The sequence below is a fragment of the Crocodylus porosus genome, unplaced genomic scaffold (genome assembly GCF_001723895.1).
Source record: "Crocodylus porosus isolate Cpor-Errol unplaced genomic scaffold, CroPor_comp1, whole genome shotgun sequence".
In the NCBI taxonomy this organism is placed as follows: domain Eukaryota; kingdom Metazoa; phylum Chordata; order Crocodylia; family Crocodylidae; genus Crocodylus; species Crocodylus porosus.
Window position 1 is genome coordinate 62,180,143 of NW_017728909.1, and position 13,820 is coordinate 62,193,962.

The 13,820-nt window shown below is 34.9% G+C and overlaps 1 protein-coding gene across 5 annotated transcripts in view; it reads right to left on the minus strand.

Annotated features, from left to right (window-relative positions):
* FAM172A (family with sequence similarity 172 member A) overlaps window positions 1-13,820 on the minus strand; it is a 405,744-nt gene that overhangs the window by 213,793 nt on the left and 178,131 nt on the right. For all 5 annotated transcript variants that reach the window (XM_019532373.1, XM_019532374.1, XM_019532375.1 and 2 more), the window contains one exon: window positions 5,157-5,375. In XM_019532373.1, the coding sequence (XP_019387918.1) occupies window positions 5,157-5,375 (219 nt within the window). The remainder of the gene's footprint in view (window positions 1-5,156; window positions 5,376-13,820) is intronic.

The following is a 13,820-nucleotide window of genomic DNA, read 5'->3' on the forward strand; positions in this document are numbered from 1 at the left end:
CAAACATGTGGTCCATTTTTTGCAAGAATTCATCTTCAACTGTACTTCACTCTTCATATTGGAAAAGACATCCAACAGGAGCCCTCTGAAGAACAGCGCACCTCAGGGATCCATCCTAGCACCCCTGCTCTTCAATATCTACATCTCAGAGTGGCCCCACACAGCAACCAAAAAATACATATACACAGATGACATCTCCCTAATGATCACAGGAAAAAACTTTAAGAACCTGGAACAAGGTCTGACAAAGGACCTCACTACAATGAGCATTTCCTTTCAGAACTGGAGACTCAAATTAAACATCACAAAGACAGTCAATAGCACCTTCCACCCCGCCAATGAACTCACCAAAACAACACTGAATGTCAAAGGTGGAACAAACTCCATCCCTTTTAAAAGCCACCCAAAGTATCTTGGAGTCACCCTGGACCACACCCTGACCTACAAGATACATCTTACCCAATTGGCAGCCAAAGTACAACTTGCAACAACCTGCTCCATCGACTAGCTGGCCTCAGATGGTGAGTTAACCTCACCGTATTTCAGATATCCACCCTGGCACTGGGATACTCAACAGCCGAATCGTATGTTCCACTGTGGTGCAGAACTGCCCATACTCACAAAATTGACAGTGCACTCAACAATAGCATGTGACTCATATCTGGCTGCATCTACCCTACCCCTACATCACAGCTCCCATTCATCAGCGGTATTGCTCCCCCTGACATCCACCCTGAGCAGCAATGCCTCTGCCTCCTTTGCCATGCTGAACTAGACCGTAATCATTACCTACATCAGCGCATCTGCTCAGACTCTCCAGTAGGGCAGCACCTCTAACCTAGGAAACCCTTCATTGCCTACCTGCACCACCTGTACTCTGTTTCCAAAGGTTCTTCCCCACACGACTGGGCTACACAACTATGGGAAGAATGATGGGCCTCTGAGAACTGCAGACTCAAAACATTCATCCCAAACCCCTTTGCAAGACCTCCCAGCTTTGATTTAGACAAACTCTCCTGGGTCTACCTCAATAGACTCTGAACTGGTTATGGCTGCTTATCTCATAACATGCATCAAATGGGCCTGACACCAAGTGCCACTTGTGAATGTGGCGCCCCCTCACAGTCTGCAAACAACATAGTTACTGAATGCCCTATCTTCTGTTACCATGGAAACCTCAGTGCCCTTGACAACTCATCTCGATCCTGTCTCAGCTCTGTCCAATGTGAAATATGATTCTAGCACACTGTTTTTCTCATCCGAAAAAAAAAGTTGGTCTAATAAAATATATCATATTTACTCAAAGAACCTTGCTTGCCTATGTCTTTAGACCAACATGGCTATAACCAACACCCCTTATACCATTCTTTAACTCAGAAGAGAAGTGGCATGCCCTTCCCAAGTACCTTGCAAAGGTTTTCTATGGCCTAGCATGTTGGATGCTGAATTCATGGATACAAATACTGAATTCATTTGCAGCTATTGACAGATTTAATTTATGTTAAAAAGTTGGTGTCTTATTGCTGCTTTTATCCTAAATATCGAACATCCACATTCACCCATATCCATAACTAAAAACATTCAGATTCCTTACATCTCAGAAGGAGAGGTTTTTCCTTCTTTTTTCCCCCCCTAGATTACCAGATAATGAAACGATTTCTTTTTAGGTCAATTTCTTATAGAAAAGGATACCGTTTATTTAGTGAGGAAAGGGTATATCAATGTTTCATTTCTAAGATGTTTGTTACTATATAACTATTAAGAACTATACCACTGTTATGGAAAGTACACAGGTACACAGTGCATCATAAAATAATAATTTCATGATCCAAGATAGCATATGTACTTAAGTGGTGCATGGTATTTAGAAGGGTCTGGATACTGATTTACATTTCTAAGTGTCTTTCAACATAGAGTAGGCACTTTCAATGTGGAAATCTGCAGGGAGTGGGAGATGGAAAGAATAATCATGTCACATTTAAGCACGTATGATTCGTTTCCATAGGCAAAGGTTAGAGATTAACATATTCAGAGTTTAGTTCAGCAATAAATGAAGATTGGTTGGGGTACTAAGTTTCTGGGGGAAGCATTGGCTACTGTGTACAGCAGCAGCCTCTTGTGGTCTAAGAAAAGATATTAAGTAGCGTTTATAAGCAGGGGTGGAAATATGTTTTTTAAAAGCATGTATGTACATATTTAGCTATTTGACTCAATTCTCAATTCAACACATTAAAAAACAGATGCTTTTAAAATGATCTGCTGGCAATATGCTTGTTAAAATCTGATCAGTGAGAATATTAAAATTCATTATGCATTAATTAACACATTATATAAAAGTAAAATGTTTTTGTTTCATCATTTTACAAAGAATTATAGTAAATGCTGAATACCAGGGAGTTTTTGCCTTGGTCTGTGTTGCTGAAAAGAAACTAAATTTATAGGATTATTATTAAATTGATGACATTTTCTGTCTTCACTCCTGAATTCAGTTGGCAGATGTTTTCAAGAACAAAAAATTCTGTCTTATTACAAAACATATTAAGCAGGTTTTTCTGCCATAATGTTTGACATGATGTTTATTGCCCAGACCAAATCAATCCCTTTAACAAGCTTTAAAGTATGCCAGCAAGTATATTATTTCGTAGTTAAAGAAACTTGCAGCATGAAACAATAAGTACTTTGATCTCTCAAGCTCTGCTCTTAATACACTACACAATCTGATAATTACCCATTTCTTTTTATATGCATCTGGTAGGTAAAATATATTTCATCTTGCAATCAGCTTAGGGTCTTTGCTCTTACTTACTCCTATATATCTTGCTTATTTGCATATGTTAGAATTTAAAAAAAAATACTTGAAAGAAATGTACATTTGAAAAGGAAGTAGGTAAGGAAACTAGCTTAAATAATCAAGTTAGATTTTTTTTAATCTTGAAAATACTGGATATGCAAGTTAAAACATCACTCTGGCAGCTTAATTTGTTCAGCCAGCACTTACTCATCAGATCACTGTAGGTCTCAGTGACCCTTAGAGAGTATAACTGGAGTTGTCTATTCCCACTAATTAACAGTCTTCAACAGTTTCTCCAATTCGCATGGCACAAATTTTCCTTCAACATTAGAAATTCATGTCTTTTCTTATTACCTATTTGTACTTCAATACATTTATTTTCCATGGCCCACGTGAGAAAACCTTATTTCTGCATTAATATTGGGGCATCTTTTTACCTCCCTCCATATCAGTCTACCCAATGGAAAAATGGATATAACAATTCATTCCTGCCTCACAACTGGGGTCTGCAAAAAAAAAAGCCTTTGCATGACACACTACCGAAATAAACTGTCATTCTATAGTATTTTGGGAGAGTGACAAAGAAATGTAGTTTTCTTCTTTCCTAATCTCATAGAGTAAATAGCAAATGTCTCTACACTGATGCGTTGAACCAAATGTGAAGCAAATTGCCAGACTTCAGAGTCAACAGCATCAGAGCCCATCCTGCTTGAAATTAGACACAGGAATGGACCCACAATGTATGCTATGTAGTTAGACTTATTCTGGTTTTTGCAGATTTTTTTTAAAAAGGAAGTTCAATATGAAGTTTTGAAATATGTATTTTTTGCCAAGAGAACAGTGCATCTTGCAATTCACATGTGCTCTGGGCCAAGCTGCTCAAAGTTAAATTTCATGCCCTGCCATGCAAAGCAGCCATATGTAGAAAGATATCACAGATGAAAAAGAAAGGTGAAAGTGTCCTTTAGAAGTACTGCAAATCCTAACAGCCAATGCCAGATTGCTGGCACAAGCCTTGGGAAGAAAACCCGCCTCTGGATAGTATCACAACATCCATTAACCCACGGGCACACTTTCCAGGTGAACAATAATGCCTCTCAAAGAGGCTGAGTTTGGTTGATGGGCAAACTCAAAAAAAGAAGTAGCGAAGAAAAGCAGTGCCCTTTTGGTTTCTTTCTGTGAACATGTCCTCATTGTTCTGCACCTCCAACTAACAATTTATTTTCTCAAAGTACAATAATGTTGCTTGCTAACTCTTTTCATGGCCAAGGTATGATAGTTTTAACTAGACAGTACAGCTTTTTCCTCTATAAATTATTATTATACTCAACCATAATTACAAGGAACACAAAATTAAAATTAACATGATTTTGACATCTATTTTGCTGGACTTTTATTTATTTCTCACACACATTTTTACTATTTTAACTACACCATGGCATTTCTGACATGTTTTACTGTTGAATAAAAATGCTAACTTTCATAATAAGGGCTTTGAAAACTGCATGAATCTGTCTAGAATGTATAATGCATAGTATGTATATGAAGTAGAATGTGTCAAAGTGCAAATAATATTGTTTGTGCCCCCTGCAGAATTAGAAATCCTTGGGTAGCACTGTTATAACGATCCCATGCTGCTAGCATTACAAAGTGCAAAGGTTCACTGAGTAAGAAAAGAGCAAGGGACAGAGTTTCCTCATTACACCATTCTTGAACTATTCTAGCTTAAATATTTATTAAGATATTAATAACTCTCTCTCTTTATCTGCCTTCAGAAGTTTAGCTGAAATACAATGGATGGCTGCTCATATGAAAACAATACGTTACCAGAAAAAGCTGCTACCACACAAGATGAACACCAATATTTGCACAATATACTATTAATTCAGTAGGTATATGTTAAAAAAATTATCAGGCCATAACTATTGCCTCACAAATATATAGAACAATGTAATGCTACAAATGCATGCATGGAAACCTACATTTTTCCTAAGCTGTACTAGACAGTGTTTCTTATGTACACGCAGACTTATAAAATCATTTTACAAAGACTTCTTTAAATTAGAGTTTGTCTGGTGACATCCAGTTTGGTCCTCTGGGGGTTATTTGAAGTTCCATTTTGAAATTAGAAAGGAACGTTTTGTAACATTTTCAAAATTTCACATTCAATAAATGACAAAAAATATCAATAGAAGGAACAGTCTCTCACTTTGAACAAACTCTTGGGGGTGGTATAAGTGACTGAGGTTTCTCTATCTTTTTAAAAGAAAAGCATAGCATTTATTAATTTAAATATCTCCATTAATTATGAATCCAAAACATAATTTTCCAAATAAGGGCACAAGCTATGTTAAAATGAACTTACTCTGATATACAACTGCACAGTTTCTTTTTCTTTTTGCGGGTTCCGATACTTTTCGTAGAAGTCACGTCGCTTCTTTGTTTCCTTTTGGATTTTATCTTTTCTTTCTCTCTTTTCTGCAGGTTCATCTGAGCTATCAGAAGACTGCTGTACTTGGGCTTTTGTCTTTTCTACTTCAATATAGTTCTCATTGGGATTCAGTACTATTACTCCATAGCCTTCCTGTTTTGGAAAAGAAGAAAAAAAGAAAGAATATGAAAGGAAAGATTTAGTCTTTGAATTTGCTTTCAATTTATTTTACCATTCTTCATATAATGAATGTAAGTGATTTATAAAGTAGACCAAGAACACAGTTCCATTGGTACTATTTTAAGAAGCATTGTATTTCATTTTTGTAATTGAAGGGATAACTATCCATCGGTGGCATTTGTACATGCCTCTTTCTCTGTTTTTATTTGTATGAACTGGTTTTACATTCAAAACACTTTTAAATATGTGTTGTTATTAGCTTTACATTTACAATCAAATATTATCTCTCAAGATTTTTTTCAGAAAGTACTGGAACTAAAAACAAAAGTTGTTAAGAACACCGCATAAATGTTGAGCATAAAACTTTATATCCAGCCAGTAAAACTTTTATAATGGAAGATTTTTTTTTTAAACAAATTCTCTGGAAACTATTCAATGCAGCTTAAAATAATAGCCCCCTTTTGTATAGCTGACCACCAGCATACAATGCATAAACTGATAGTGTTAGTAACAATGAATCAATATCAACTCAGATTCAGTGATACTGCTTACAAGTCAACTCTGTTAGAGTAAAATGGCTTTTAAGTACCACTTTAAAACTGTTTTAAAACTTCATTGGGATTAGGTTACATACTGTGATCTGGAAACCCAGAGGAAACCTGTGATTTGTAAAAGGTCATGTTAAGCTGGATTTTTGTCGCTCACAAAATGAAAGTGTTGAAAGATACAAGAATATATATTAAGAGAAATAAAATGCTGAATCTATTTGTTTTCGTATCATTTAAAAATAACAGAATTTGTATATTTGAGAATAAGATCATTTTAAATGCTGGGAAATACTGCAAAGCAGACAAAGATTTAACATAAAAATAAAGCTTCTATAGGCTCCAAATTCAACCCAAGCTGTCCATTAAAAAAATAAGCTTCAGAAATAAAGATTATATTTTTAAATTACTCTCTCTCAATTATCTATCATTATTTCAGCCTTTTTTAGTTAAACCCTAATTTTTTCACTCTGACCAAGTGAAAAGATCAAAGAAGTCTACATACCTAGCTGACCAAAGTAAACCAAATCTACACCAACAAAAGATACTTTATTTGGTCTTGCTTTATTCCAATCTGTATAGCTATTCAAAAATCTTGTAATGCATTGTGATCACTGTCAGGTAGACAGATTGTCACTTGGTGATTTTCTACAGTTGGACACACTCGACTAGTTATTAAAATCACATTTGAAGGAAGTTCCTACCCCTCTTCCTTGTGCCTGTACAACTTTTCACGCCCTTCTCAAATTTCTGCTATAACTTCTCCTCCCACCAAAACTAACTTAAAGGACACTGTTGCACTCTGCTAAACAGGGTGAAATAGAGGCATTCAGTACACTGTCTCTGGTGTAAGGAACATAGTCAAAAAAGGTCACCATAGGCCAAAGAGAAAATTGCCTCCTTACTAGATTCTGTACCATGAGTAAGTGGTCTCCTGTCATGTTTCTTCCCTGCCCTCTCTACTGAGTGAATTGAACTTAAAAAGAGAGAGAGAGAGAAAATAAGACAGCACGACAGCACATCTTGGAATTTAGCTATCCCATAATAGGACTAATCATATAAAAACTAATAGGACAAAAGAATACTGTGCTATACTTGCAGAAAAAAGACAACTTAAAAAATTAAATTTATACATCTAAAACAAATCTAGTCCATAAACCTATGTTAAAATATTAGTACATTAGGAACATCAAATGAAAGAACATTTTTCATGCTATGCTAACTATATAGTAGTAAAAAATAACTATGTTTTCAAAACTAATTACATGAAGTATTTTGGTGATTTTAGTCTGCAGTATAGAGTAGTTTGCTGCTCATATTCTTGACCTGTTCGTTTTGAACACATTTTGTGTACTGATTCTTTTTGGTCTCTATACAATGCCAAATGCAAAATTCATGTATTTATTATGGTTTCAGAAGTGTTACTGAAATTTGAAACCCTGTGTCCATTTTAAGCTGGCCACCAAACAGACATATAAATCATCAAAGAAGTAGAATTTGTCTAAGTTATTGATTATGTAACTGAAAATTACATGACTCATTTGTCCAATTTTATGAGGACACAATGTCAATTTTTCACAGAGACATCAACAGATGAAAAATGATTCCATTTTCAAATTCACTACCACGTAAATCAATTAAAGGATTTTTATCAATTAGATTTAAGCTGTATAACGTATCTCCCTTTACACTTTTAATATTTTTTTACTTTTTTCAAATGTAGAAGGCATTTCTTTGTATCATCACTATACTAATTGATAAATTGAAAAAAGTCCCTCAGCTCTCAACATGTACTATTTGAAGATACCCTTCTAATATTATTTTGCTTATAAAAAGTATTATCTATATTCATTTTCCTATGGTTACTTTTTTCCATGATCACTTCAATCTAAGCTGTGACATCAGAATGAGCATCTGATTTAACATACATTGCCTGCGCACATGAAACAAAGTAGAAATGCAATCTAACACAACTGCACCAGAATTTAACCTCTATCTACCTGTCCTAAACCATACAAACCTACTGCACCAAAAGGTAATCCTCATCCTTCACTAAAGACTTATCTATGAAAACAATGTGAGTTCTGATTTCATTCAATGTCTGAAACATTTATATCATAAGGAGGATAGATCTGCAGTATCAAACTTTGCAAAGACTCAGTTTTTAAAATAGAAACCAAAAAGTGAAATCAGAAAATTAAGACTAGATACAAAAGACCATACTCTCCAGTGACTTGTGCAAAACCCTATGGATTGTACTGGGTGCAAGACAACGTAGAGCTGAACAAATAAAAGTTTAAGCCATTAAAAGACAAAACTGTTTTTATCTAACAATAATAATAAACCATACTCTTCATGTTAAAAACTTGTAATAACTAATGTGTTTAAAACAAAGACAAACCAATACTAGTTCAGTTTAAAAAGCTCTCTTTGGAGTATAACCTACATTGACAGTAATATCAATAGAAAGGTAGATGCTAATCTCACTTTCAACCACAGTGGGCATATAGTGTTATTAAAATATTGAACATGGGTGAACTGTCTTGTAAATAAACACACGGTGCCAGGAGGCTGTCTTTATTTGTAAAAAATTAGAGATGTTATCCATGTACATAATAATGGAGTGGTTTTTTTCTCTTTCTCCACTCTGTACAAAAGGAAGCCAGTTCTCTGCTCATTAAAAAGTTATTTTACACTTTGCAAGCTGCTGGTTTTTTTACTCATTTATGATTAAACTATTCTAATATTTTTCTGTCTCAAATGGAATAATCTTCATAATTCTTCAAGTAATTGATACAAACCAACCTCAGCATACAAATATATCTCAGAGAAGAACTACGCATGTGGTTAAAAAAGTTCGTTTCCACAGTCCAGTAATACATCTAGGATTAGATGTGATAATCAAAACTGTTACTGATAGGTAAGCTTCATCCTTTATGATTATGCTTTCACATGAAAATATGCAACTTTAAATAAAAGCATTATAGGATTTTTCCTAAATTCTAATGTTTTGGATAGGTTTATTAAGAACCACTAATCCATGAACCCAAGTACTCCCAGAGGTCTAAGAGTGGTAAAAGAAGACTATGCAGGCTCTAGTTTCAAGTCTATAAATATAATTACAAATATATAATAGCTCATTTATCATTTATTTAGAAAATGATAGCCAATTGGAAAGCAGGCTAAAGCAGACAGGTGTTGAAAAGCACAAAGAATTATGAACAGGAAACCTCTGTAGCAACAGCCATGTCGATGGAGAAGTGCACTGGTCAATGAAACAAAGCAGTTTGAAATAGGAAGGGTATTTCTGTCCTTTACTGGAACTTTATGTGAGATTTTTTAAATTGTACCTACATCCACAATAACTTAGAGGGTTAATCCCTAATAATATAGTAAAAATACTTGGGGTATATTCTGAATCTTTTAAAAATATCTTGTTCCTGGCCAAGTGAATAATGAGCTGAAAACATTCACTCCTGCATATTAATCCACAAAGATGGGAAGCCATATGTGACCATAGAGGTCAGGGGCTAGAGTGGAATCTTTTGACCTATGTAACTATCTTTTTGGCTTGAATCTAAGGGTCTGTAAGAGATCATTTTCCTAAGCTTTATCAATCTGGCTTTTTAAGTCCAGAATTTTATTTAGATTGTTTGCAACATGATTAGAGTAATCCTCAAGGGAAATGTGATTCAAAGTGTTTAGATCTCTAAACTATCTCTATCCATGGTTAAAATGGACATAGTAAGGTCCATTCATCTTTTTGAAAGATGTATGTTCTGTTTATTTCCCATCTTTTTCATGAGAAGGGTACATATATGTCACTGTTGCAACATCTTAGGTGCAACAGTGGGATGAGGTCATGACAACCAATCAGAAGTCACTAGTGAAGCGTTAAAGTAAACATAGCTGTTGGAGATGCAGCTCAGCTTGAAAAATGCCCCCTCCATTATTTGAGCAATTTTCTCAAGACGTGACCTGAGACTGAAACGCCTGAAATGTCAGTTGACTCCGTTTTGTGTTTCCACCCAATGTGCATTTTGGCACTGCACCCTGCTAACACTTTGTAATATTTTCATCCCAGCTACACCTCAACTCCTAGCTCCCTGAATTCCAATGCTGTGTCCAAGTGTGTAAAAATGCCGTGTTACTGCCAAACACACATTGTCCCAGCAAGTTTCCAACTTAAAATAGCTCATCAAGTTAGTCAGGAAAAGAAAACATGCCACAAAAAGTTTTTAGAGGACCACCTGTTGTCTATTATTTTTACATAGCACTTACTCATAAATCATAACACAGGGTAATTAATCAAGCTGTCAAAGAGAAGGTCAAAGGTTATGTGGAGGAGTCAGAAGGTCATGCATGGGCTGATAGAGGTCAGGGTCACACCGCATTCCTCATTATCAAGTTGGGATGAGAGACGGCCCAAGCAAACAAAAGTGAAAGCAGATGGAGAAGTGAGTGGATAAAAAAAAAAAGGAAAATTTCACAAACAAAAAGAAAAGTGAAAGAAGAATGTCAGCTGCCTTCAAATAAAGAAGAGAATAGAACAGAAATACATTGAGATGTTCTCAAAAGGTCTCACACAAAATAAAGAAACTACAGTTTGATTATTTAAATACCTTTAATATAACTTTTTGGTGGTTGATCTTGCTCATAGTAAACAGTATCATAAAATAGGTTTGGTTCTGTTTCATGTCTTGAAGTCCATATGTATCAAGGTGAATTAGATAACTGATGAAAGTTGGTTTATACATAAAACTGTTTCTAAATGCTAAAGTTTGCTTTTGTAGAAATGTTTATGGCTACAACCAACTGATGTTCAATAAAAAAGTTATAACCTGTTTGAATGATATATTAAGAACTATACTTCTCACATACACAGATACTCACAAACACAAAGCATCATAAAAGTCCCTCTGGATGACACAACAGTTATAAAATATTCTATCATTACAGTGACCTGAATTAGATGCAGAATACTGTGCAAAATTAGCTGTCACCCTTTCCTCAAAATCTTTGTTAATCTCATTTTGAATGTTTGCAGCTTTATCAACACATGCATCAATGTCAACTCCTTGGTTACTGAACCGCTGTACTTGGAAGAAGATATAATTAAAATGTTTTGGCACAGAAAAGGTGAAATTGTATCTTCCCCTGTTCCCTGAGGAGTCTGTAAAACATGTAGGATATATTGACAAACACACACCCTTGTCTAGAGCCCTGACATCCCAGGTCACCCAACTGCTATTTATTTCAAAACATTCACTTTGCACTTACCCATACTGTCACTTTACACTTACCCATACTGTCACCTGCTGTGTTACTAACTTTTAGTGGATATTAGAGCTATAAGAATAATAAACTCTTAATTTCCTTTCTGAATACTACCTTCCAAACACTGTCTTCTTCAGTGTGTTTGGTTTATATCTATTTATGTCTAGAACTGTAGTCATCTTATTTTACCTCATATTACCCTTATGTTAAAAAGTAAATCATGTAGTTAATATGTTTTTCTTTGGTATTTGCTTATCTGGTGTTACTGCACCTCCATTAAAAAAAGCAATATTACTATGTTCAAGACTAAAAAATAAATAACCCGTTACTGCATTTTGAGTCTACATTATAAAAAAATACACCTTTCATGCTCAGACCGCAGATTATTATAAGGTAGGTAATTCACAGCACAACATTTGATAGCTACATCTACCTCTGTCTAGTAAACTAACTGCATCGATGTGCAGACTGTGTAATCCTAACTGCTGTATGATGTGCAAACAAAAGGCTTAGTCTGAGGATTTTTTTCTTGCGTACAATATTTCTAATATGGAGTTTCAGTGTCTTTTCAGTCACTAACTCATTTCATTCTAATTTTTAACAACACACTTGTGAAATATCAAAACTGCTACAAAATATTGTTTTACTCAATAAGAAATATATAATTATTTGTATAATAAAACACTGTTTCTTGTATAACAATCCTCAGTTACATCTAGACATCCTAAATTAAAAATTCAGGCTTTGCGTAATTGCTCTGAGAAGGCTAGCTGGGATAAGATTCACTCCAGCAACAAAGAGACAGGTTTAAGGGCTGCAACACAACTTTTCCATAGGCACTAACCAGGATGGAATAATACCTGTTGCCCCTCTCCTATCCCTTTGGGGACTTCTGCACAACTCACTTAAGCCCAGGTTCAAGTAGATGCTCCTCTTGCCAGATCTAAAGGCTCTCTTACTGGCATCCTATTTGGATGTGGTATACACACCTTCTGTCTGGAAAGGCACACTGGAGGTTTCTTTCCCTTCTCCATGTACGTATTTCATTCCCTTTCTTTTGTAAAACACAGATAGGACTTCAATGAGGTATGGATCCTGGATAAGTCCTGCATAAAGCAATCAATTTCACCTTGAGGAAACTACCTCTACTAAGGTTTTAACAGCACTGTTACATAGATATACTTAGCATTTATGAAGGACTTTACCTTTTCCAAAGCAAAGGGCTACAAATAGAACAGCAACTAACTTGAAAAAAACCTTGTTGAGTATTAACAGTTTACTCCATCTCCTATATCTATATTAGGAAGGGTGACTGACTTTCTAGAAGCTACAGAGAAATGAGTTAGCAGAGCTGGGATTAAAATGCATGAGTCCCTGGATCCTTCCTATCTAAAGTATTTTCAGGGTACTCATCACTTAACTGTCTAAGTTCTGATTCCAGATTAAGTTTACAAATCATTCTTCCTCCTTCACCAGAATATCACAACGTATCTTCTATACTGCCATTTATGACTTAACACTGCATACACCCAATTATATACATTCTATATATATTTGGGTTTTTTTAACGTTCCTGTATGGCACAAAAATGTATAATTAGATTTTAGTGGCCATGGAGGCGTGTCTAGCTTTGTAACATGCTTAGCTCACAGAAAAGCAATCTAAGTTAGTGAGCTCCCTTGGTTCACCTTTCATTTTCAAGCATTTATATGCATTATACCATGATAGAATAAGATTAAACACCTATTTTGTAGAACGTCCATACTCAGACATCATGCACTCGCACAAACATCTTCTATAAAATCCTGAACCTGTCCACATCTTGAAAAGTAACCCCCACTTGTTGTTGAGTTTTGTTTGCAGGGACAATTAAAAGCTCCTCTACCAGAATGAAAAAATAATCAACTGTTTTAGCATGTATATATATTCAGTCACTTTCAGTAGAAAAATATATCACTTGGAATCTAAGAGTGAAGTGCCTGGTTCATACCTATCTCTAACTAACAGGTGCAATTCAGTATATTTATCTGCTCTTCCCATCCCACAATGACCTATGTCAGAAGGCCTCCTTATACTTCTTCTGCTAAATAATTTAATTACTTATGAGTTATGGTTTCTTTGTAACCTTTTAAATGACTAACTCATTAAAATGCAAAAATATGCAAAACATGATGTCACTGGGTCAAACAGCTGTGTTGGTAAAATTATGGCTGTGAAAGTCCCTAAGAACATGAAAATATTAATAATTTATATTGCTCATTAGATGGCAAAAACTCTTTAAACAGATTTAGAGACAGATTAATTTTATAATCACAAAATGCTACGGTACCTCATAGTAACAAATCTTTCTACCATCTGTGACCCTTTGGTGTACATAAAGTATATATTTTTAAAAACATTCTGATAATATGTTCTTTTAAAATGCTATCTGCTGATAAAAACTGATTTATGAAATTAGTTAAAACAAACTTTTCAGTAAGGGTATTTTGATCACTAACAGTAATTCTTCCTCCGTACATAACATACTGCACACAAGAACGCACAAAGAAAAACAAAATATAAATATCAACAAATCATTGGAACAAATACTTTGCAA